Below are 26,213 nucleotides of genomic sequence, written 5' to 3' on the forward strand. Positions count from 1 at the left end.
TGAGAAAGAACAAACTGGGTGTGGTTAAGAAGTTAGAAGTGGGCCCTTATAGTTTACCCATGTGTTCTATGTTTTACGCAGTACGTAATATTTTGTTGTGTTCTTAAATATTGGGGGGGGGGGGGGGGGGGGGGGGGGGCATTCATTTTATGAATACAGAGTAAGCCACAATTTTTTTTTTTCTATAGTATGTTTTTAATTCAATTAAATGGGGGCTCATATTAAAAAGAATTTAATATTGACATGCAGTGAAAATAAGTAGACAAGAACAATAAAACAAAGGGATTCAGTTAAATAAAATCACATGTTTAAATGTTCACGGAAAATGATTGCAACATAAAACATAGAGAGCAAAAATTCATTTTGACATCATAATATGAATATGCCTTTATTCCTAGACTTTTTTTGGGTAGAAAAGCAGAATGCATATATTGTGAAGCTCATATATGGGGCTTCTGTAACTTATTCTTCAATTTCACTTGTTGTAAATACTTGCTCAACAGTAGCACCCACTAGGAAAGGCAGGGTAGGCCTGCTGCTGCCTAAAATGCTGGGTCTTTAATATAGCAGCTTCCCCCCTCCAATTAATTTGAGATGATCTGACCTGCATGGGAGGCTAATTTGGGTCAATGTGTTTCCTGGATAAAAAAAAAAAAATCTTAGATTAAAAACAGATAATTTGGGAAACATACTGTAACATTAGTATAAACACCTGGACAAATGATCAAGTAACGGTAGGTAGACAATTTAATTTATCAAGAAAGAACCATTGTATATTAGAATTTGTTTTAAAAATGTATTATTACAAAGGTTATGTGTGTTTTGGATTCACTGTGGGACACTTCTTTGGTTTAACTAAGCCAAAGCTAGACAGGGGACCTGAAATAGCAAATATCTAGTCCAGCTGAATGATGAATGCTCCAGTAAAAACAAAGTATTAAAAAAGCTGTATCTTTAAATTTGACAAAGTTTTTCAGCACTAGAACTCTCAACATTGTTATATAAGTTCATTACAGTACGCACATACGGAGTGTCATATTTTAAAACCAGCCACTCCAGCTTTCTCTCTCACAAACAGTGTGGAGTAGTGGTTAGGGCTCTGGACTCTTGACCGGAGGGTTGTGGGTTCAATCCCCAGTGGGGGACACTGCTGTTGTACCCTTGAGCAAGGTACTTTACCTAGATTGCTCCAGTAAAAAACCCAACTGTAAAAATGGGAAATTGTATGTAAAATAATGTAATATCTGTATAATGTAAAATAATGTATAATGTGATATCTTGTAACAATTGTAAGTCGCCCTGTCTGCTAAAAAATAAATAATAATAATAATAATAATAACAAAGCAGGGAATACACAGTCAAATTGTCTTCTAGCTGCCTAAAACATTCACAGTGCCACTAGAAAACAAGAAGAGAACAAAAAGTGATTATAATTTGTAATTTTTCAGTGGAAGTATGTAGCATTTCTTTATTTCATTAAGGGCTGCCTACCTGGGGGTCTTAGATTCCATCATATGCAGGATTTGCACATTCTCCCAAAACAGAACTATTCCTGTTATACAAAAAAGTGTAAAATGTTAGAAGATCTAATATTTTATTATTTAAATATCAGCATGGAAGTGTGTTTTCTAAAAAAAAAAAAAAAATCAACTTTAAACTTTTTGTAAGCCATCCATTTAACAGCTAACCCAGACCACTGGAGAATCAGGAGCTATCCAGAAACGTTATGATGATGGACTCAGTGCCCCCCATGTTAACACTCCAACAAAAGAATAACATGGAAGAAATCTTACCCTTCAGGACAAAGTCTTTGTTTGTCACCTAAATGGAAATGAAAAAAAACATTAGAACACTAGTTAATTAGTTAATCAGAAACATAGAAATGAATAATAGTTTGCCAAAAAAAAGCATAGAGTAAAATGCCTGTTATATATACTGTATTAATTTGAAGACAGACTGTAGAGATTCAAATAAATATAAAACGCATGAGGATGGATATTTCCTTACTTTCCCTGGTGAGACGTTTTACAATCAGAAACACAATTCCACCAAGAAGAAGCAGTGAGACTGCAGCTCCTGAGCCCACACCAGTGTACAGTAACATGGCCATTCCAGTAGACATCACCAGTGCTTAAATTAAAAGCAAGAATGAAAATAATTACTTTGAAACTGCCATGCATGTTGTAGCTAGAACTGACAACAAAAAAGTGAAAAAATCAATGCCAATAACAGAGGAATAAGCAGAGAGAAATCTTATTTAATGTATGATTTGCAAAAAAAATATATATTTTGTAGTAATATAGTAGGTTCGATTCAGATATGAGGAGGCTGTGTGGTCCAGTGGTTAAAGAAAAGGGCTTGTAACCAGGAGGTTCCCAGTTCAAATCCCACCTCAGCCACTGACTCATTGCGTGACCCTGAGCAAGTCACTTACCCTCCTTGTGCTCCGTCTTTCGGGTGAGATGTAATTGTAAGTGACTCTGCAGCTGATGCATAGTTTACACACCCTAGTCTCTGTAAGTCGCCTTGGATAAAGGCGTCTGCTAAATAAACAAACAATAATAATAATGATCAATACCTGCACAAGAAGGAACGGTTCCAGTCCATTGCCCATCAGAGGTGCAGTGAAGTCTGTTTGTTCCATTAAGCTTCGACCCTTCCGCACAGCTAAAGTAACAGCTGGAAAGGAAACTAAAATGTCCAATAGGATGGGAGCAGTTCATTTCCACTGCTGATGATATAGGCAATGGAGGACATTCTACAACTGCAATGATGACACAGAAAATAAATATCAGGCCAGTACAGACAAATGTACCAATACAAATCGCAAGTATCATTAGCCTGCTTAAAAATAATAAGTAAAGCAGTCCAAAATAATTGGTCATTAAATTCACTGTTTTTTTTTTTAATCTTTATATGCAATTGAGACTCCAAGTATATCTGAATGGTTGTCATTGTTATACTATCAAGTTCCTTGAACGACAGCAAGGTACAGGTACTGATACCTCTATTAAAACCAATTCTCCAAAAAAGCAATAGGTTCACCTTGGCATGTGGGCAGGGGTTCTGTCCACAGTCCAGAGGCATTGCACTGTAATCGGTCTGAACCCCTCATTATGAACCCTTCTTCACAGCCCATCTCGCAGCTCGAGTTGAATCTGTACTCTCCAAATGGATGTGAGCAGTTCATCACACTTCGAATTGGAGCCATCAGCGTCTCACATTTTAGAGCTGAAACAAAATAAGTCCATTCCAATCCAGGTTTTTGTTCAAACTGCCCCACAGGTGGATTTTTTTCATATAGAGCACATACTTTACTGTTGAAAACAGGCCGTTTTGTTTACTATTGAAAACAGGCTTCAACAAATAAAACAGAATTCCCCTTGAGGAAGGACTGCCAACCTCATCTGTCATTAGTTAGGTATTGAAATCCAGATGTAAACCAGTATGTTCATCCTTTTATTCACCAGGGGAGGTATTAGGTCATCAATTCAAGAATATTAAATTCTATTTCTTGACTTTTAAGTTAGGATCCTATAAAATGCATTCATATTTTTAGAAAGCTGTGAAGAAGGGAGATTGAGGTACATTTTAGAGGAGTAAATGAACCAGGAAGATTCCGTTTCTTGGGATGCAATACTCAGGGATCATAGTTGCTCAAACTTGATTGCCAAATTAAGCAGTAACATTGATGAGTTATCCATTCATCATAGTTTATACCAGAGAGGACACGTCACCCAATATTAATCTCTAATGACATTTGAACAGATAGTGTTGTATTAGTGCTAACTTTAGAAATACAATGAGAATTACCTTGACAGGCTGGAGTATGTGCAGACCATTGCCCCTGTGAAGTACACTGTGTGGAGTTTGTTCCATTGAGAAGAAAGCCTTCTTCACAGCCAAACCAGCACCCTGAGTTATAACTGAACTTCTCAATTGGATGCGCACAGTCCATTGAACCATGACTGGGGATATTTAGCGCTTCACATTTTACAGCTGAAATGAAAATGTTTTAAACATTATATGTATATGTTTTTAAATGTTGTTTGTTGTTTTATAGCACAAGTCTGTGATTCAAAGTTCTGTTGGATAATATTTAAAGAAACTATTTTCTAGATAATGGAGCAGTCAAATATGAGGGACATGCAAAATCTTAATAAAAAAGTATACAGGTACTGTATAGGTATTATTATTATTAGAACATAAGAACATAAGAACATAAGAAAGTTTACAAACGAGAGGAGGCCATTCAGCCCATCTTGCTCGTTTGGTTGTTAGTAGCTTATTGATCCCAGAATCTCATCAAGCAGCTTCTTGAAGGATCCCAGGGTGTCAGCTTCAACAACATTACTGGGGAGTTGGTTCCAGACCCTCACAATTCTCTGTGTAAAAAAGTGCCTCCTATTTTCTGTTCTGAATGCCCCTTTATCTAATCTCCATTTATGGCCCCTGGTCCTTTTTTCTTTTTTCAAGTCAAAGAAGTCCCCCAGGTTGACATTGTCTATACCTTTAAGGATTTTGAATGTTTGAATCAGATCGCCGTGTAGTCTTCTTTGTTCAAGACTGAATAGATTAAATTCTTTTAGCCTGTCTGCATACGACATGCCTTTTAAACCCGGGATAATTCTGGTTGCTCTTCTTTGCACTCTTTCTAGAGCAGCAATATCCTTTTTGTAACGAGGTGACCAGAACTGAACACAATATTCTAGGTGAGGTCTTACTAATGCATTGTAGAGTTTTAACATTACTTCCCTTGATTTAAATTCAACACTTCTCACAATATATCCAAGCATCTTGTTAGCCTTTTTTTGTAACTTCCCCACATTGTCTAGATGAAGACATTTCTGAGTCAACATAAACTCCTAGGTCTTTTTCATAGTTCCCTTCTTCAATTTCACTATCTCCCATATTATTATTATTATTATTATTATTATTATTATTATTATTATTATTATTATTATTATTATTATTATTATGCAATCCTTAGTGTATTAGGCAGTTTTAAACACCTTTGCATGTGGGCAGGAGTTCTGTCCACAGTCCAGAGGCATTGCACTGCAGTCTGTCTGAACCCCTCATTATGAACCCTTCTTCACAGCCTATCTCACAGCTCGAGTTGAATCTGTAGTCTCCAAATGGATGTGAGCAGTTCATCACACCACGGATTGGAGTCTTTAATGACTCACATTTTAGAGCTGAAACAATATTTAAAAGTTGGTGTCTCTAGAAGAATACTTAACGTTAAATAAAACTGACAAAATTAAATGTTGTGATTGTGATTTACCTTGACAGACTGGAGTCTGTGCAGACCATCGCCCCTGTGAAGTACACTGTGTGGAGTTTGTTCCATTGAGAAGAAAGCCTTCTTCACAGCCAAACCAGCACCCTGAGTTATAACTGAACTTCTCAATTGGATGCGCACAGTCCATTGAACCATGACTGGGGATATTTAGCGCTTCACATTTTACAGCTGAAAAATAAAATGAATAGTTTTGCTTAATTCATACTTAGAAACTTCTATTTATTTACGATTAAAACAGTACCATTTTTTAACAGTCATATATAATAGACATGTTTTAAAATGAATATGCAGTTGTACGTGAAAATGTTATAACCTGTATAAGGCTCACCTTGGCATGTGGGCAGGGGTTCTGTCCACAGTCCAGAGGCATTGCACTGCAGTCTGTCGGAACCCCTCATTATGAACCCTTCTTCACAGCCCATCTCGCAGCTCGAGTTGAATCTGTAGTCTCCAAATGGATGTGAGCAGTTCATCACACCTCGGATTGGAGTCTTTAATGACTCACATTTTAGAGCTGAAACAATATTTAAAAGTCGGTGTCTCTAGAAGAATACATAACATTAAATAAAACTGACAAACTGAAATGTTGTGATTGTGATTTACCTTGACAGGCTGGAGTCTGTGCAGACCATCGCCCCTGTGAAGTACACTGTGTGGAGTTTGTTCCATTGAGAAGAAAGCCTTCTTCACAGCCAAACCAGCACCCTGAGTTATAACTGAACTTCTCAATTGGATGCGCACAGTCCATTGAACCATGACTGGGGATATTTAGCACTTCACATTTTACAGCTGAAAAATAAAATGTTTTAAACATTATCTGTATATGTTTTTAAATGTAGTTTGTTGTTTTATAGCACAAGTCTGTGATTCAAAGTTCTGTTGGATATTATTTAAAGGGACTATTTTCTAGATAACGGAGCAGTCAAATATGAGGGACATGCAAAATCTTAATAAAAAAGTATACAGGTACTGTAAATGTTTTTATTATTATTATTATTATTATGCAGTCCTTAGTGTATTAGGCTGTTTTAGACTCACCTTGGCATGTGGGCAAGGGTTCTGTCCACAGTCCAGAGGCATTGCACTGCAGTCTGTCTGAACCCCTCATTATGAACCCTTCTTCACAGCCTATCTCACAGCTCGAGTTGAATCTGTAGTCTCCAAATGGATGTGAGCAGTTCATCACACCTCGGATTGGAGCCATCAGCGTCTCACATTTTAGAGCTGAAACAAAATAAGTCCATTCCAATCCAGGTTTTTGTTCAAACTGCCCCACAGGTGAATTTTTTTCATATAGAGCACATAGAAGACAGTATCATCAGCTTTATTTTTTACTATTGAAAACAGGCTTCAACAAATAAAACAGAATTCCCCTTGAGGAAGGACTGCCAACCCCATCTGTCTTTAATTAGCTATTGAGCTAGCTGCAAAGCGAAGGGTATTTGAAATCCTGATGTTCATCCTTTTATTTACCAGGGGAGGTATTAGGTCATCAATTCAATAATATTAAATTCTATTTCTTGACTTTTAAGTTAGGATCCTATAAAATGCATTCATATTTTTAGAAAGCTGTTAAAAAGGAGATTGAAGTACATTTTAGAGGAGTAAATGAACCAGGAAGATTCAGTTTCTTGGGATGCAATACTCAGGGATCATAGTTGCTCAAACTTGATTGCCAAATTAACCAGTAACATTGATGAGTTATCTATTCATCATAGTTTATACCAGAGAGGACACGTCACCCAATATTAATCTCTAATGACATTTGAACAGATAGTGTTGTATAGTGCTAACTTTAGAAATGCAATGAGAATTACCTTGACAGGCTGGAGTCTGTGCAGACCATCGCCCCTGTGAAGTACACTGTGTGGAGTTTGTTCCATTGAGAAGAAAGCCTTCTTCACAGCCAAACCAGCACCCTGAGTTATAACTGAACTTCTCAATTGGATGCGCACAGTCCATTGAACCATGACTGGGGATATTTAGCGCTTCACATTTTACAGCTGAAAAATAAAATGAATAGTTTTGCTGAATTCATACTTAGAACTGTATATTTTTTATTTTAGGATTAAAACAGTGCAATTTTTTAATAGTCATATATAATAGACATGTTTTAAAATGAATATGCAGTTGTACGTGAAAATGTTATAACCTGTATAAGACTCACCTTGGCATGTGGGCAGGGGTTCTGTCCACAGTCCAGAGGCATTGCACTGCAGTCTGTCTGAACCCCTCATTATGAACCCTTCTTCACAGCCTATCTCACAGCTCGAGTTGAATCTGTAGTCTCCAAATGGATGTGAGCAGTTCATCACACCTCGGATTGGAGTCTTTAATGACTCACATTTTAGAGCTGAAACAATATTTAAAAGTCGGTGTCTCTAAAGAATACTTAAAATTAAATAAAACTGACAAAATTGTATTTCTTTTATTTTTTTTAACCTTTATTTAGCCAGGTGAGTCAGTTGAGAACAAATTCTCATTTACAATAACGACCTGGCCAAGAGGTTCGCGCTACAGCAGTAAAATAAATAAATAAATAAATAAATAAATACAAACATACGAATTCACATTTTTTTCTTTTTTTTACAATAGCAGTTAAAACTTGATAAAATCACACAATTAGCAAGCACAATTATCAGTCAGCAAAGATTTTAACCTATGGCTAAAGGCTTCCACGGAAAGAAAGCTATGCAACTTTAGCCTAAGTTGCAATGCATTCCAGACTCTGGCTGCAGCGGACTGAAATGAGTTGCGAACAAAAGCTGTAGCAACCGTAGATGGCACCAATTTAATCAATTCATTGGAATGTAAATAATAAAATGAAAAAGAGATTTGTAGTAATTTCTGCAAATAAATAGGAGTTTTACCAAGCAAAGTTCTGTAAATTAACAAATACCAGTGAGTCAGACATCTCGTGTATAAAGAAGGCCAGCTAACCAGGGAGTAAAGATCACAGTGTGAGTGTGATAAGGAGCACCAGTCACAAATCTTACAGTGGAATGATATAGAACAGCATGCCTTCCAAGAGCCTTTTTAGAAGTAATTTTGTAAATTACGTTGTCATAATCAAAAATGGGAAGGACAGACATTTGAACTAGGGTGTACTTGGTAGAATGAGTAAAACAAGACTTGTTACGATATAGAAACCAATGTCTAGATCTGAATTTAGCTTGTATAGTATCAATATGTGTATTAAGTTAATACACTGTCCAACCAAATACCTATTTGTGAGTTGTATTTGCACCAATTCAGTCTTATTGAGAGTTAAAATCTTGTGGTCACTGTTACAGATTCTACTGCCATTTTTTCTATTAAACATCATAAATTTAGTTTTATCAGTGTTCAGCAGAAGATGCAGATCAGAAAAAGCCTGCTGAATACTGTCAAAACCAAGTTGCAGATCAGACACAACTGAAGACACGGAAGAGCCTACTGAGTAAAGAATTGTGTCATCTGCATAAAGGTGGTTCATCGAGGAAGTACCTATGACCTGAACCACATTGTTTAAATAAATAGAAAAAAGAGCTGACCCAAAATAGAACCTTGTGGGACTCCCTTTTTAACTGTAAGATATTGAGAGACAAATGGATCTGATTTAACACACTGAACCCGATCAGAAAAGTAATTATGAAACCATCTAAGGGAATGTTCACTAAAACCGATATCACCCAACCTTTTCAAAAGAATCGAGTGATCTACAGAATCAAATGCCTTTGCTAGATCTATAAAAATAGCAGCACAAAATTGCTTTTTGTCAATGGCTGTTACAATATCATTTAAAACTTGCAAAGCAGCTGTAATGCACCCGTGCCTGGCGCGAAAACCAGACTGCATATCCAAAAAAATGTTATTACTATTTAAAAAAAATTATATGTTGTGATTGTGATTTACCTTGACAGACTGGAGTCTGTGCAGACCATCGCCCCTGTGAAGTACACTGTGTGGAGTTTGTTCCATTGAGAAGAAAGCCTTCTTCACAGCCAAACCAGCACCCTGAGTTATAACTGAACTTCTCAATTGGATGCGCACAGTCCATTGAACCATGACTGGGGATATTTAGCACTTCACATTTTACAGCTGAAAAATAAAATGAATAGTGTTGCTGAATTCATACTTAGAAACTTATAGTTTTTTAGGATTAAAACTGTGCCAATAGACATGTTTTAAAATGAATATGCAGTTGTACATGAAAATGTTATTATCTGTATAAGACTCACCATGGCATGTGGGCAGGGGTTCTGTCCACAGTCCAGAGGCATTGCACTGCAGTCTGTCTGAACCCCTCATTATGAACCCTTCTTCACAGCCCATCTCACAGCTCGAGTTGAATCTGTAGTTTCCAAATGGATGTGAGCAGTTCATCACACCTCGGATTGGAGCCATCAGCGTCTCACATTTTAGAGCTGAAACAAAATAAGTCCATTCCAATCCAGGTTTTTGTTAAAACTGCCCCACAGGTGGATATTTTTCATATATCGTGCATAGAAGACAGTATCATCAGCTTTATTGTTTACTATTGAAAACAGGCTTCAACAAATAAAATAAAATTCCCCTTGAGGAAGGACTACCAACCCCATCTGTCATTAGTTAGGTATTGAGCTGCAAAGGGAAGGGTATTTGAAATCCTGATGTAAACCAGTATGTTCATCCTTTTGTCCACCAGGGGGAGGTATTAGGTCATCAATTCATTAACATTCAATTCTATTTCTTTACTTTTTAAAGTTTGGCTCCTAAAAAATGCATTCATATTTTTGAAAGCTGTGAAGAAGGGAGATTGAAGTACATTTTAGAGGAGTAAATGAACCAGGAAGATTCAGTTTCTTGGGATGCAATACTCAGGGATCATAGTTGCTCAAACTTGATTGCCAAATTAAGCAGTAACATTGATGAGTTATCCATTCATCATAGTTTATACCAGAGAGGACACGTCACCCAATATTAATCTCTAATGACATTTGAACAGATAGTGTTGTAATAGTGCTAACTTTAGAAATGCAATGAGAATTACCTTGACAGGCTGGAGTCTGTGCAGACCATCGCCCCTGTGAAGTACACTGTGTGGAGTTTGTTCCATTGAGAAGAAAGCCTTCTTCACAGCCAAACCAGCACCCTGAGTTATAACTGAACTTCTCAATTGGATGCGCACAGTCCATTGAACCATGACTGGGGATATTTAGCACTTCACATTTTACAGCTGAAAAATAAAATGAATAGTGTTGCTGAATTCATACTTAGAAACGTATATTTTTAATTTTAGGATTAAAACAGTGCCATTTTTTAATAGTCATATAATAGACATGTTTTAAAATGAATATGCAGTTGTACGTGAAAATGTTATAACCTGTATAAGGCTCACCTTGGCATGTGGGCAGGGGTTCTGTCCACAGTCCAGAGGCATTGCACTGCAGTCTGTCTGAACCCCTCATTATGAACCCTTCTTCACAGTCTATCTCACAGCTCGAGTTGAATCTGTAGTCTCCAAATGGATGTGAGCAGTTCATCACTCCTCGGATTGGAGTCTTTAATGACTCACATTTTAGAGCTGAAACAATATTTAAAAGTCGGTGTCTCTAGAAGAATACATAACACTGACAAAATGAAATGTTGTGATTGTGATTTACCTTGACAGACTGGAGTCTGTGCAGACCATCGCCCCTGTGAAGTACACTGTGTGGAGTTTGTTCCATTGAGAAGAAAGCCTTCTTCACAGCCAAACCAGCACCCTGAGTTATAACTGAACTTCTCAATTGGATGCGCACAGTCCATTGAACCATGACTGGGGATATTTAGCGCTTCACATTTTACAGCTGAAATGAAAATGTTTTAAACATTATCTGTATATGTTTTTAAATGTTGTTTGTTGTTTTATAGCACAAGTCTGTGTTTCAGAGTTCTGTTGGATATTATTTAAAGAAACTATTTTCTAGATAACGGAGCAGTCAAATATGAGGGACATGCAAAATCTTAATTAAAAAGTATACAGGTACTGTATAGGTTTTATTATTATTATTATTATTATTATTATTATTATTATTATTATTATTATTATTATTATTATGCAGTCCTTAGTGTATTAGGCAGTTTTAAACACCATGGCATGTGGGCAGGGGTTCTGTCCACAGTCCAAAGGCATTGCACTGCAGTCTGTCTGAACCCCTCATTATGAACTCTTCTTCACAGCCCATCTCACAGCTCGAGTTGAATCTGTAGTCTCCAAATGGATGTGAGCAGTTCATCACACCTCAGATTGGAGTCTTTAATGACTTGCATTTTAGAGCTGAAACTAAAGTCAGTTTCAAGAAGAATATGTAACATTAAATAAAACTGACAAAATGAAATGTTGTGATTGTGATTTACCTTGACAGGCTGGAGTCTGTGCAGACCATCGCCCCTGTGAAGTACACTGTGTGGAGTTTGTTCCATTGAGAAGAAAGCCTTCTTCACAGCCAAACCAGCACCCTGAGTTATAACTGAACTTCTCAATTGGATGCGCACAGTCCATTGAACCATGACTGGGGATATTTAGCACTTCACATTTTACAGCTGAAATGAAAATGTAAAGACTATAAGGACTATCAATAGCATCCATATTGTATAACTAATTTATACTGCATAGATTATTGTACATCAATAGTGCAATGAGTATTTCGATTTTACCTTTGTGTTTGACAGATAACATGTAATCAGCCAAGGTGCATATGTTGCAGATAAGCATTAGAAGTTTAAATTAAAATAAAGAATAAATTCAAAATATAAAAATATTTTATGTTAAAAAGTCAATACACTATACTCATGACAATATTTCAGCTGTTATGTGGCACTAGATATTTATTTTGTACCAATAATATAAGGTTCTGTCAAAACTAATTGTAGGACTAATATCTGTTTAATGGATGTCTTCAACTGAGTCACAAACCTGTTTTCATAGAGCATTGCCTCTCCAGAAATGGCATAGGATTGCAAAGTGCTTACCTGCCCCCCTGGTTTCATAGCATGTATGCATTCTAAAATATATTATAAAATCTACAAGACAATATCAGTTTATACCATTGTCCACTTGACATTTAAAAAGACAGCTAACCTTTAGTCAAATCAATAGTTTTTTTAATTTTTTTATTAATTGCTCGTCATCCATAATATCGAAAGGATTTTCACTGTCCCTGAAAATCCTTCTGCACTCAACTGTGTTAAAAACAACTTATAATGTGTTTGTTTTTTTTACACATTACTGAGTGTGATTAAGGACAATACATTTTGTGTTCATTTTAACACAGGGACTGTGTCGGAATATTAGGAGAAACACAGGCACCACGTTGGAATATTTAGGAGAGACACAGTATCCTACACAGACCATGCAAAAAGCTACAAAAAATTCATTTCATTTTTTTTATCTCTTGCATTCACACATTCAGCTATTTCTGCCCATTTCTTCTGCTTCATGGCAGTTGTCAAATTCGGACACAGTTTGCCTGTTATTATATGCATAAGTATTCTTTTTTCCTCCTCTGTCCAGTTTAAGTTTCTTTTTTTTATCAGCCATACTGTAGTTTTACTTAACTGCCCAAACGTTGCCATGGAGGCAGGATTTACAGAGTACAGTAAGCTACTCGCCTATTGGTTGAAATCTTTAAAGATTCCAGGCACACTTGTTTTCCCTTAGCTAAGGAGAGTGGTTAAGTTTTTCCCTTAGCTAAGTGAAAAAATACACTTAAGCGTCACACTTAAGTGAAATACTTAAGATGTTTAATGCAACCGGGCGCTGACCCTGCTTAAAGGGCCAGTACCCTTAATCCGTATTTGGTTTTTGGTATTTTCGAATAAAATAAAAGTGCTTAACCGCATTTCTGAGTCCTGAATCTGCTCTTCCTACTGCTTGCTTGCTTTGAACACTGGCTACCCTTCCACAGTCATATGAATAATTGGTGTTTAATGAAATCATTGAGTTCATTGAAGATCCATACCTTGGCATGTTGGTGAGTCTGTTGTCCACTGTCCTGAAGCTTGACACTGCAGCAGCCCTGATCCAGCCATCACAAAGCCTTGGTCACAGCCAAAATCACAAGATGAGTTGAATTGAAATGGTCCAAACAAGTGGCTACAGTTCATGGTGCCGTGGTATGGGGGATGTAGATTTTCACATTCCATAGCTTGTGTTCCAAAAGACAAGGTGATATTTACAAAAAGGGACAGCAAAGGAATGGTGCAAAATCATACATTGATTGTATTGCTGCATACTGTTTGATTATTTTGCATTGTTACTCACATGTTAACATAAAATATTCCAGTCATTTCTTTTGAAAAAAAAAACTTCCATCAAAATATGTTGCAGTTTTGATTGCTTCACCCCTTTAGCTTTCTCATGTTTCAGCCATGTATTTAATTCTGCATTAGACAAATACTAATATCTTAATATTCATCAGATGCAAGAAATGAATAAAAAAACTAACCATATTCACAGCGTGGTCCCTTGAATCCCGGGTAGCAATGGCACGTATAGTTTCCGATTGTTTCTATACATTCCCCCCAGGCAGTGCAGGAGGAGGCTGTGCAAGAGGCTAATAAAGAAAAGGGTTGACTTCAAGCCCCAGCCCTAGTTACTGTATATCATTAAACAGGGAGGACATTGGACAACTAGGACTATGGATGATATAGGTGTTAAGTGGCATGCTGTGGGTCCAAGAAACTAGATTCTGATTCTAATTAATACAGAAAGGAGAAGTAGCCATAATGGAGTAAAAACTCTGAGTAAATACTTGATTATTGAATTTGGGAGTTTGTTCAGTTTGTTCAGAGTAAACAAAGTAGTTAATGTTACAAAACGTATAAGAAACAGCATAGGCCTGTGTTTGATATTGCTGACACACAGATATTACTGATACACAGACAAGTTTTAAAACCGGCAGCTATTTTCTAATATAATTACCTTGAAAGCACAGGGCTCCCTTTTGTTTTGTACACTTTTCGTCGTTCCATTTTGAAGCATGGGAAGAACGCTTGATGTAAATCTCCACGCAGTCCTGAGCTCTTCCTTTATTGTTTGGTTCACCAGGGGCCCAGTTTTCAGCTTCTTTCTTTAAGGTCATGTTAGTTCCAACCCATGTCCACCCGCCATTGATCTTCCTGATACCAATCCAATAGTAGTTAGGGTTACTTGGTAAGACATCATTCAGGTGTTTTATCTCATTTTGATTCTGAATTGCAACCATATCAGTATAGTGGTCCCTGCACCACTGTCGAGCTGTGTCCCAGTTCATGTTTGGAGTAATGTTATAATGGTAGGTCCAGGCATTCACACCCCCATTTCCAGATAAAATTTCTGTTACAAAACAAGAGAGCATTCCATTCCATTCCATTACAGTCAAACAAATTAGTTTAAGTGCAGCATTATTTACTGTGTTTCTATCAAATGTACTCTGTTGACTTTTTCTATTGTTTGTTTTCCTCTGACTAATCATCCAATATCTTGCTTTACATTAGTCATACATTCCTTGCCAACAGATAAAGAAAGGCTTCTACTAAGAAATACATCCTCTTACAAATGTGTCTTGTCTTTGCACTTGCTGCAAAATAGGGTTCAAAATGCATTGTAGAAAGGAGAAACGCATCTAACAAAAGAAACCTGAGCTTGTTTTAGGCTCTGAAAGAATGTGAGTATCCTGCAGAGAGCAGCAGGGCTTTGCAATTCAAAATTTTGAGAAATAAGCAGGAACGGAAACATACCATAACTGATGGCAACCAAAGAAATGGCTTGTATTATATGCCAGTTTAATTTCCCCCTTGGATAATTTGCCCGGTAAAAAAACTGTAATTGAAGTAAAAAAAAAACAAAAAAAACAGTTAATAATATCATACTTTTTTGGAGATCTCATGTTTATTACTATATTCAACAATTACAAGACTGAATGTCATTAAAACCAATTCCATAACATCTCCTTCGTTTTAAGTTAACAACTACAGTACACACCTGTAGATATTTTCAGCCTCAATGAGACACATTTTCATCCATCAGAAGTTAAGTGTAAAACCTAATTGTTTAAACATATTTCATTCTGTAATCAAACACTTCTTATAGACACTATGTAAAAATGAAAAATAACGATCAACCTTCTTAATGTGTGATAATTATGCGCACCACAACATATTGATTTTCTTTGAAAGCTTTAACTTATATAATGATTTATATCCTTGAAATGTTTAAAAATAGATCTTTAAATAACTTTAAATCTTGAAACTACTCATGAGTTAAAGCTTGAGGGAGTTTATACGCAACAACATATAAAAAATGCAAGAGTTCAGTCTTCAGTATATAGAATTAAGACACATATATAGCTTACCATTTCCTAAACTCTGGAGTTTGTGCCTCTTCAGTTTGAAGCTGTATCCCTGTTCAGCTCTTGCTTATGTGCACTACCTTCCTGTTTTCTTAATTTTTCACAAGATTTCAAAATGCCAATGTCATCATCACTGATGCTTTATCTTTAAGACTCACTTCATAAAATACATACTTTTGACTTGGCATTGTATGTGAAAACAATCAAAAGATTGTTAGTTAAAAATACTATTGGGTACCATTGGCTGTTACTGCACTGCCTTTATATTGTAATGACACAGTAAATATAAATACAGTTGTCTGGTTAGAACGGGCTTAATTACAAAATAATAAAATTAAATAAATGTCAGTTGCTAGTGTCAGTGTAATTCAAGACAGTTTGAGCAGTTAAATGCAGGGGTATATTTCACACATTGATACAGGGGGGAGTGCCAGGATGATCCGAAAGCTTTGACAGGAAATGTATTTTCATTGTTTAAGATCACAGTCAAATGAGACATGCATAAATTTTGTTCCAGGACATCCCTGTAGAGATACTGTATAGTATACAGAGCAGAATAAATGACTGCTTTCCTATACCTCACTAAACTCAAATAACTGGCATAGACTATCAGCCATGATAACCACATACAATGAACACAGTATGGTAACATGCTACACGTAATTACACTGTTATTATGCATAGTTACAATGCACTTACTGTGTAGCTCTTTTTGCATGAAATAACCCTAACCCTTTCTGCGACAATTGTGTGCTTACATATATTGTGAAAAAAGATTTACACATTAAGTACATTGTAATTATGCATAATAACCTTGTAATTATGTGTAAGTACACATATATTTACTAAGTAACTACTATATAAATACACAGTAATTAGAGACACAATATAAAGTGTTACCCTCAGTATATAATGAATTCAACTGCAGATAATAAATCCAGAACTCAGTCTCATTACAGGCTAGATTCAGGCTACAGATTACAATAAACCCATAACATCTGACCACAGTCAAGCCCCCAGATCCTTCACCCCCTCCCCCACCCATTCCCTCCCGCCTGTATTGTGTACTTCTCTTGAGATTAGTGTGATCTCTAAATTTAAAAGACAAGAAACCTTTTTAATTTTACAGGTGGACTTGGTGTCTTCATGTCATAATGTGATGATTTCCAAACTGCCGAGCTCTAGTCAAGAAATTAGATTACCGAAAATATAGATAACATGTTGCAACAATCTTGGGTGGTACCTCTTCCTTTGTTTTGTGCAGTTAGGAACTGAGTCATTATGACAATCAGCTAAAAAAAAAGAAAAGTAGCCCAATACAGCACATGTAAGAAGGAGGAGATGGGTAGCAGTAGGTCCTGCCCTGTGTTGTGAATGTCATACATAAGGGCTGTGTAGTGAGGGGTGTATCTCAGGTGCTCCTTAGCACTGTTGTCCTCATGATAGAGGTACACCCTCACAATATGACAAAACTCACATCCAATAATTCTTTTCTTCAAGCTGCATTATTATTAATTAGATCTGAGCTGTTTCCAAAGTTCAAAGTACATTTGAAGAGCAGAATGGTTTACTCACCAAGCAAGCTGTCTGTGGGCAGTGTGCCTTTTTTCGGTTTTCTTAGTTTTCTTTAAATGCAGGGGCAGTACTCTACAGCACCTATTACTTAAAAAAAAAAAAAAAACTCCCCCACACTATTTTGAAAACTAGAAATACTTTTGCATTATTTAACATTTTTAACCATTCATATATAATAGGAATGTTTTTTCCAGTGCTGAGCAATAGCAAATACAAACGTGTGGGTTCTTCATTGTGAAATAAATGCTAATTTACTAATAAAGGAACACTTGAATGAATCAGTGATGTCTTACTATGTACTGCATAGTGTCACAGTTACATACAGTCAAGGTAGTCTCATCCCTCCTCCACCTACCCCCCTGCTCTACCCAACATGCTTCAATTTATAACATTGCGTGGCCAAACCGAGTCCTCTGATTAGCTAAGAGGCATGTAAAAATTCTCACAACAATGCACTGCTGATGAGGCAGGTCCGAAGGGGGCACTCTGTCAGCATCTTTTTATTAAATTGCAGCGGGTGTCATGTTAATTCCCCTCTAGTGATATGTTGTTGATATTGGACTATAGAAGACCCGACTTGACAAAGTTTTGAGATTATCCAGTTTCTAGGAACCAGACGAGCACTGATGGACCGAATAGTCTCCTCTAGTGTTCTTTTGTTCCTCGCATGCATATTAAGAAAATTAAAGTTGAAATATTGAAATACGCATCACGTTCAAAGCAGTGGAACTTTTTTTTTTTTTTTTTTTTTAGCTCCGTTTGCCTTTGTAGTTTTTTTTTTTTTTTTTGGTTCTCCCAAGAAACTGTTGCTCAATAAATACATTGTTGATTTTCCCTTATTATTTACGGCATGTAAATCACACCTTCTGGTACTAATTCATTTTTTTACTGTTCGGTAGATTGAAAATCAACACTGAACCAAATCTGCATGACAAACAGAATTTTACTTAATAGTAACATACAGTACAAATACATTATTTTAAAATTGATCTACAATTACATATATAATTAAAGTTTTCTTTTAATGAATAATAAAAACAAAATCCTGCTACATATCCTTCATGTAAGAAACAAGAGTTAATATTTGTGCGTTTGAAACATTCCCGACATTTAATATCAAATAAAATACATGTATTTATGCACTTGTTGCAGTAAGAGATAAACAGGTTAATATACAATAAAAGACACAACAGCATTAAGTGAACAGAAACATGGACTTCTGTACTGCAGCAGCTGTTTAGCCAGCTGTAGTTGAATTTGCCAAAGCAGTTACAGAGTATGTTGAAATTAGATAAGCATCAAGAGAACAGTGTCTTAAAACACAGCATTAGCAGAAGGATGTGGCTTGCTAAAGCTTAAATCATATCAAGTTTGCTATTAACAAAACTGTTGGCACCAATACCACTACCAGAATAAAAAAGAAGAAGAAGAAGAAGGGTTTTCAGTGGGACTTTGAGGACCCTAAATATACTAATATGAAGCATTCTTTGTATGATAGACTGTTCCTTTTTTGCCATCCAGAGTATAGGTGTCTCACTATCAATTCATGCCCCTTTTCAGGTTTCTTGAGCTCCTTTAACTGGAATTCTACATAAAATAAATGATGCGTAATATGTGGTTATTGTCATTTATTCATTTTGTAATCAATGCAAATGACAGCAACAAAAACAAAGTTAATAGAGGCTGTGGATGCCAGTTTGAAAGTAAACAAATGAGTTTTCTTGAACAGCTTCGGCCATGTTCAACATGACTTGTGTACAACTATTAGCATTAAACTTGATTTTCATTTTCATATCTTTGCTACGACTGCAGCATTTATTCGCAAGGTGGCACTGTGTTATAAAAACAGGCAACCTTGTTACAGGACACTTTTACAAGGCAACAGCCTCTTTGAATATGTAAAACAAACATTTCAAAATGGATATAAGATAATCATTCAACAACCAGCCTGGACACCATTTTCAGATCTTAATACCAACCCCTTTAACATCACTGAAAATAATACATTGGATGACTTTGTTAGAACTTTTCCAGTTTAGATCATTAAAACAGTCATGCAGTTAAATGATATCCAGCATACAGAAACATACCTTTTTCTTCGTTGATATTTTATAGGTTGCTTTGAGTTACATCAGGGAGCTCCATCCCTGGCAGTCTGTTTAGGGAAAATGAGAAATTAATATGGCAGAAACTTCCATTTTATAAAAAATTATGATTTAGGGTATGTGAATAGATATCGTCTTACCTTGCGTGAAGATGCTTCTTTTCTTGAAAATAAAAATGAAAAGTGTATATCAGATAACATCAAACAACAGCATTTACAATTTGCTTGTCAAAAAAATGCATATTGTAAGAGTAACTTATACAGTCACTCTGTATAAGTCATGGGGGTATGGCTATAATGTTCTTTTCTATGACTAAATACACTGGTATTATAATATAATGCAATGTACTTACTCTTCATACGACATCTCAACAAAAAAATATATAATCAAAGAGGCTGCAAGAATGGAGGCACCAACAACAGCCACTGTCAGATGTCTATAGTCTAGATGATCATTTTGAACTGGAAAACAATAAGAATGTTGAAAAAGTATTAAAGATGAATCTTCTTTGACTATTTATATTTAATAACTGTCTCAGGTTGTTTCTTTATCGTTTACATATGAATATTTAAATATCTCTATGAACCCATAAACAATTGACCTAACAATTAAAGAAATCATTGGATCACACAATCTAGGTGTTAAAAATAAAGTAGATAATTGAACATCAAACAACTTTGCGACACTTTCTTTTCTTCAAATTTGACTTCGGTGTTAAAAAATAAGATTATCTATCTCTATACACATACACATTCTCAAATATGTATGGATACACATACTTTACATATACAATGAGTATTTCTGTTTAAGTTTTAGTTAATTTGTACCTTCTGAACATTGAGACTTGCAGGTTGAGTTGAAACTAACATTTGCAAATTTGTCAGGGTTAATTATGATTTGGCCTTGTTTTGATAGGTCTTCAAATTTCACAGCTAAAAAATAAAAAAAAACACAAATGGAAAATGTTTTGTCTTTACGCCTAATTGCACTTTTGTCCTCACTAATTCTAGTTTTTAGTTGTCTGCTTGTTTACCTACATAGCCCCAACTACAAGGACATTTTAAAAGATATACGACATGTGTTGATGTACATGTAATCCTACTCTTTATCAAAAATACATTATCCGTTCTAGGGTGCGAACGTGTATCAGCCCGTATCATATTACCACACTGTGCACATTGCCCCACATCATAAAGTCCTGGTTTCGGTTGAAAAAATTGTTTCGGGGGAATAAATGAATCTGATCTGACCAATTTATCTTTTAAATTCTGGCAACTTTTGTACGAAAATAACGGCGGACTGTTGAAATGAAATGCTCTGAAGTGTAATGTATGTGTTTTAAAATAGTGAGTCAAGTCTACCATTTTGACAGTGCTTCCCTTCTCACAAATGCAGGTGTAATTATTAATAATTTCTGTACATTTACCATGACCGCTGCATGTAGACTGGTTGCACTGAGCTGATGAAGAACAAAACAATCAGTTATTACAATGCAATTACTCGCTTGATTTAGAAGCACACAAGTTTGACATACAGTGTGTTATATAAAATGTGTACAATTCTGAACACCACTATGTTCCTAAACCAAACGATTTATATACTGTTTAAAACCAATCATTACATGTCATTGCATTGCTCAACTTAAATCTAATGTTTCTGTTTCTTTATTTTTTTAATAGAACATTCAATTTCTTTTCCTGACTGAATTCATATCTGTGTAAGTTACAGTACTGCACAAATTAATTTTATTGGTATAAAAATCATTAATCAGATTCCACCTAATGTTGTATGCTTTTCTAAATCAGTTGATGCACAGGAATGCCATTGTTTCGTGGTTTCAGTCATTCCAGGTTTTACTGTACAGTTCTTAATGCCAACCTGTGCTTTTCTACAGATTGCCTGGAGTGACTCAAACTGCTTGCACATGGATCCTTAACTTCTAATCTACCACTGATGTGCTCAAGGTCAACCATAGTACTTTTCATGACCCAGGGAATGTGTTCTTTATATCGCTTCTAAGAAACAAAGCTGTAAAAACACACCCTATTACTTCAAGCACAACTTCCTCTGTTGGAAAAAAAGTAAAAGATAACACCACCGCACATCTTGTTATTATAAAACTGTGGGCAAGTTGTACCTGCAATCTATCTTCAGCATCTGTGATGGCACCCTGATAGGATGATATTACTCTGAGAGGCTGATTGCCTGAAATACGGCTATTGTGATGCTGCTTGGCTGAGTGACTGAAAGGGACAGACCAGTGCACTGGTGACAATGTAAGTGAGAAAATCAGACTGAAAATGAACGACTCAAAAACAAAAATCAAGGAACGCTACAATGAGCAGGGGGCGTTTGAAAAGCAGCCTTAATAACTAAAGTCCAGTAGCTATTTTGGGCTTTTCCTATCAACTTTACTATTACACATGTTAGTTGTTTATATTTGTTAATTAACCTCCTCAAGTGAACACTAAACTCAGAGTGTGCTTATTACATATATTGTTATAAATGTGTAACTAAAAGTTAACATTTACATAATGTGTTGCAGGCCCAGCTGTACATAGATAGAAGTAAACTGAATCAGTAAAAAAAAAATACATTTTATTTTGGTTCACAAATCACACGTTTAACTTATTTTTTACAATACCGATCAAAGAATTTACATATCATTGTTACAATATATACAAATAGTCTTACAAATAAATAATGAACAATACAAAAGAAATTACTATTAAGATACAATATGATGTTTGGTTACATTTATACAGATATTGCAATATTCAAAACAGTAGATAATCTAATGCCATGTTTTCAGATTTCTTTAAGTAACATACGTCATTTTCTTGAGCACACAGTGCTAAATAATATGAAGCAGCTCCATATAATCATCAAATTACTGAAGTCGAGTATTTTCTCATTTCATGTGTTGTTTTCACAATTTACAGATGCCAGCACTGTTGTTAGGTAAGGTTACTTATCGATGTTCATTGTTCTGCACACCTGTAAAAATAAACAAGCAAATGTAAATAGAAATGTTTTTTTTTTGTAGACAACATAACCAGCTATAGTAAATTACCATTCTGGAATGGCTAATTTGAAAGAAAGGCATATTTTCATCTGCAGCTAGCCCCTGTGGCTGGTGAGGCATTATACTGTTCAATGCTAATCTAAATATTCATCTTAATTGAATTCAGACATAAATTAGATAATCTTTATGTCCAACTGTTGAAGTTCTCAATTGTCTCAATAGTTATCACTTATACTGCATTTTTGCAAAGTAAACAGGAAGATCTACATGCAGGCTTATAATGTAATTTAATGTAACAGAGTACACTATATATTCATAATACATATGAACAAGCTTAACAATTGCATGTTCCACATTTAACAGAGCTATACAAATATGGAAAGTTAGATTATATTTTAAAATTGAACTTACCTTTCCATATCAAATTTCTTATCTGGAAATAGAGACAAATATTAGAAAAGTTTAATAGAAGAATTTTTAAACTAGTTAAAACTATGTATTAATAAAACTGAAATCCAAAGTCCTCATACGTCTCTTACGCATCAAAGAATGAAAACAAGTTGTTTCTGTTAAATACACAGGCAGGATGCAGCTAAATTGTAACATAACCTAGTGAATTCTATCTTGCTTAACATTGATACCGCTACACATTTCTGCTTTTTATGTTATATTTAAAACACCTCCCTTATTAAAACACTAAAACACTTTTCAGAAGAAATTGTAAATGCTATAACAATAGCAGGTTATATATGATGAATAAACCTGTGGTGTTTTTTTTTTTTAATTAATTTATCCCTTGAGAAAAAACAAAAATGTGTCTTACTTTTCCGAAGTCGCCTTATAAGCCATATTATGAAACTCAGCCCAGATAAGAGACAAGCTGACGCAGCAGCCAGGCCGATGTTTCTGTAATCTTTCAAGGTGTTGGAATCTGTGTTTAAAACAGAATACAATACTGAATAATGTGTATAGGCAGAACTAACTTTACAATATCACTCATTTAGTCTCTGTAAGTCGCCTTGGATAAAGGCGTCTGCTAAATAAACAAACAATAATAATAATAATAATAATAATAATAATAATAATAATAATTTAGCAGTACAGTAGATTCATTCTGAATGCCGTTTGTAAAGCATTACCTTCTTTGCATATTGGTATTTCTGCTGTCCACTTCCCAGAAGAGTTGCACTCCAAAGTACTTGATCCACTCAAATGTCCTTCTGGACAGTAAAAGGAACATTTTGACTTGTAACCAAAGTGCTCAAATGGATGAGAGCAGTTCATGAAGTCTTTCTTCAGCACTGTCAGTGGATTACATGTTACAGCTGTAAACATAGAGCAGAAAATATAATGAATACAATCCTGCCTGTATATCCTGTCCTGATCATCACATAACTTTTCAGCCAGCGGAAGGCATGTGAAGTAGGCGTGGGGTTTACCTTTACAGGTTGGTGTTTCTGCACTCCACTTCCCAGAAGCTGTACACTGAAGACTTCCTGTGGTGTTTAACACAAACCCTTCCTCGCAGCTGAGCAGGCAGGTTGAGTTGTAGACGAGACTCTCAATGGGATGGGTGCAGTTCAAAACCCTGTGGGCAACTGTCTTTAGGCTTTCACATTTAATAGCTGAGAGGAAAAGAAAATATGTGCTGAAAATACTACTACACAATTTAATACTTCTTATTTCTTTAGCTCAGGTGAATCCTGCTGTTACCTACAACAAGCAAGTCATTTTTGATATCAAGTGGCAGGTTGAAATGCCAGGTAATGGAAAGACTTGTGTTTTCAGAATTGTTTTTGTAACATTAGGGTTAATCTTAGAGGTGCTGTAAGAGTGTTGCACCCAAGAGCTGAAAAAGAAGACATTGTTTGTTGTAATCTAAAATAAAATACACATACACAAAGGAGTTAAACATCAATATAGTCATAGAAACTATGCATTACCTTCACATACAGGAGACTGCGATGTCCACTCTTTGGAAGCTGTGCACTGGACCCTGTCTGAGCCATTTAATTTGTATCCCGCTTCACAGCTGAAGTCACAGGCAGAGTTATAAGAAAAAATTCCAAAAGGATGAGAGCAATCAATAAACCCTTTTTGAGGTTTCTCCATAGCGGCACAGTCCACAACTAGAACAGATAAGGAAAGCTTGAATGTAAAGCACAATGTATTATATTGAAATAACTATTTAAATAAATCCCAAACCACAATAATATAATGGCAAAAAACATTAAAATGAATGTACCGTTTTCACATTTGGGTCCATAGAATCCTTCATGACACTTGCAAGTGTAATTATTAATCGTTTCTATACATGCACTATGGCCACTGCATGAAGATGCATGGCAAGAAGCTGCAAGAGAATAACAACAGTTTACTATAGTGTATTGATAGTTTTTGTATACATCATGACATGGAACTCATATTTGCAAATGTATCTTGTAGAATACAGCAATCTGTATTTAGAAAATGGGAAAACATAATAATTTACTGTGTTAAACAGTTTTGCACCATCGCCTTACCTGTATAGCACAATGCAGTTTTCTGTTTCATACAAGTTTCATCATTCCATTTTCCAGACTCCTTGTCTCTTTTTATATAAATCTCTACACAATCCTCAGTGCTTTTACCATTATTGGGTTCATTTTCAGCCCAGTTCTCTGCTTCTTCACTGAGTGTTTGGTTGGTTCCCACCCAGGTCCAGGTTTCATTTATTTTCCTAATCCCAATCCAGTAATATCCACGGACATGTGGAATAACCTCATTGAGATAGACATTTTCTTCCTGGTTCTGGATTGCAACCATATCAGTGTAGTGGTCTTGGCACCATTTCCTTGCATTTTGCCAATTCATTTTATCAGAAGAGTAGTGATATGTCCACCCTTCAACACATTTCAGCATGGTAAGTTCTGAAAGAAGAAATTATGATACAGATATTAAATCAGCAGTTCTTTGTAACAATCCAGCAAAGGATTTCACGCATATATCGCAGCTCCATAGCCCTAACCACACTTTGCTATGGAAATTAATCAATGAATAAATATCTGCTTACCATAACAAATAAGGCTCAATAAACACAGGCGAACCAAGGTCTTGGGAATCTGTTTTAAACATTTTCCATCAGTCACAACCTATTGACAACCATTAAAAAATGACAATAAAAAAGGTGATAATTCTTTAAAAAGCACAATTAATAATAACATAACTATTGGTATAATATTATTATATTTAAAGAAACTCAAAATATCACTTTTACTTATTTTGTAAGTATCACTGTATTCAGTTCTGGTGTTTAGTCAAATCTAGTTTGTACATACAATTCTTACAAGAAGTCAAAATTGTGTAATATTATATTTAGAATATGTTTTTAAGAATGCAAACATCACTGAAAAAGAACAATGCAAACAACCTAACAATTGTATTTTCATAAGCTCTCTAAATGTTAATATGTTTACAATATTTTTCTATATTAAGACTTACTTACCATTGTGAATTGATAAGTCTGCGGTTCTTAATTCAAGGTAGTAGAATTCTTAAACTTTGTTCTAGCTGGCAAATCTCATACACTGCATCTAAGTGCTGCTCAGCTGCTTATATCCTGTGCTGATATCTGGGCCATCCCCCCTATTTCCTGGAAATTTGAGGGGACTTTTCTTTTTTTTTTTTTTCCTAAGATGAATAATCACAGTCAAGCTTAAAATACCTTTTGATATGAGTGATCTATTTGGAAATGTTGTAACCACCGTTATCCAATAACAATTAGTTAACCTGAATACATATGCACCTAGAAAAGTAGTTAGTAAAAATAAATAGATGAATAAGCTCAGAAATCTTTCTTTGCTTACCCTGGAGCTTTTGTGTTACTCTCA

At 35.5% G+C, this 26,213-nt stretch overlaps 1 protein-coding gene across 1 annotated transcript; it reads right to left on the minus strand.

The window, feature by feature from the left end:
- Positions 1-216: 216 nt before the first annotated feature.
- On the minus strand, positions 217-25,909 carry LOC117411176 (sushi, von Willebrand factor type A, EGF and pentraxin domain-containing protein 1-like). Its single transcript, XM_059031358.1, has 35 exons — positions 25,829-25,909; positions 25,397-25,475; positions 24,867-25,253; positions 24,590-24,697; positions 24,288-24,473; positions 23,784-23,969; positions 23,484-23,669; positions 23,168-23,275; positions 22,756-22,777; positions 22,303-22,316; positions 19,672-19,780; positions 19,460-19,481; positions 15,029-15,110; positions 14,232-14,624; positions 13,756-13,863; positions 13,270-13,455; positions 11,666-11,851; positions 10,930-11,115; positions 10,665-10,850; positions 10,317-10,502; positions 9,526-9,711; positions 9,200-9,385; positions 7,473-7,658; positions 7,123-7,308; positions 6,344-6,529; positions 5,909-6,094; positions 5,634-5,819; positions 5,288-5,473; positions 3,814-3,999; positions 3,046-3,231; positions 2,579-2,764; positions 2,008-2,130; positions 1,794-1,821; positions 1,492-1,552; positions 217-638 (listed from the first exon to the last, which is right to left on the minus strand). Exons 1-34 carry the CDS (start codon positions 25,829-25,831, stop codon positions 1,501-1,503), a joined length of 5,172 nt encoding a protein of 1,723 aa, XP_058887341.1. The 5' UTR covers positions 25,832-25,909; the 3' UTR covers positions 217-638; positions 1,492-1,500.
- Between the last annotated feature and the right edge of the window lie 304 nt (positions 25,910-26,213).

Source organism: Acipenser ruthenus, chromosome 10 (assembly GCF_902713425.1).
Source record: "Acipenser ruthenus chromosome 10, fAciRut3.2 maternal haplotype, whole genome shotgun sequence".
NCBI classification, from domain to species: domain Eukaryota; kingdom Metazoa; phylum Chordata; class Actinopteri; order Acipenseriformes; family Acipenseridae; genus Acipenser; species Acipenser ruthenus.

What these genes read in the sequence shown, in the direction of transcription:
- LOC117411176 (XM_059031358.1), bottom strand. An exon ending in ACAGACTCCAGCCTGTCAAG is followed by an intron (nt 11,116 to 11,665) that starts GTAAATCACAAT and finishes TTTTCATTTCAG; the next exon opens with CTGTAAAATGTGAAGCGCTA. An exon ending in ACAGACTCCAGTCTGTCAAG is followed by an intron (nt 10,851 to 10,929) that starts GTAAATCACAAT and finishes ATATTGTTTCAG; the next exon opens with CTCTAAAATGTGAGTCATTA.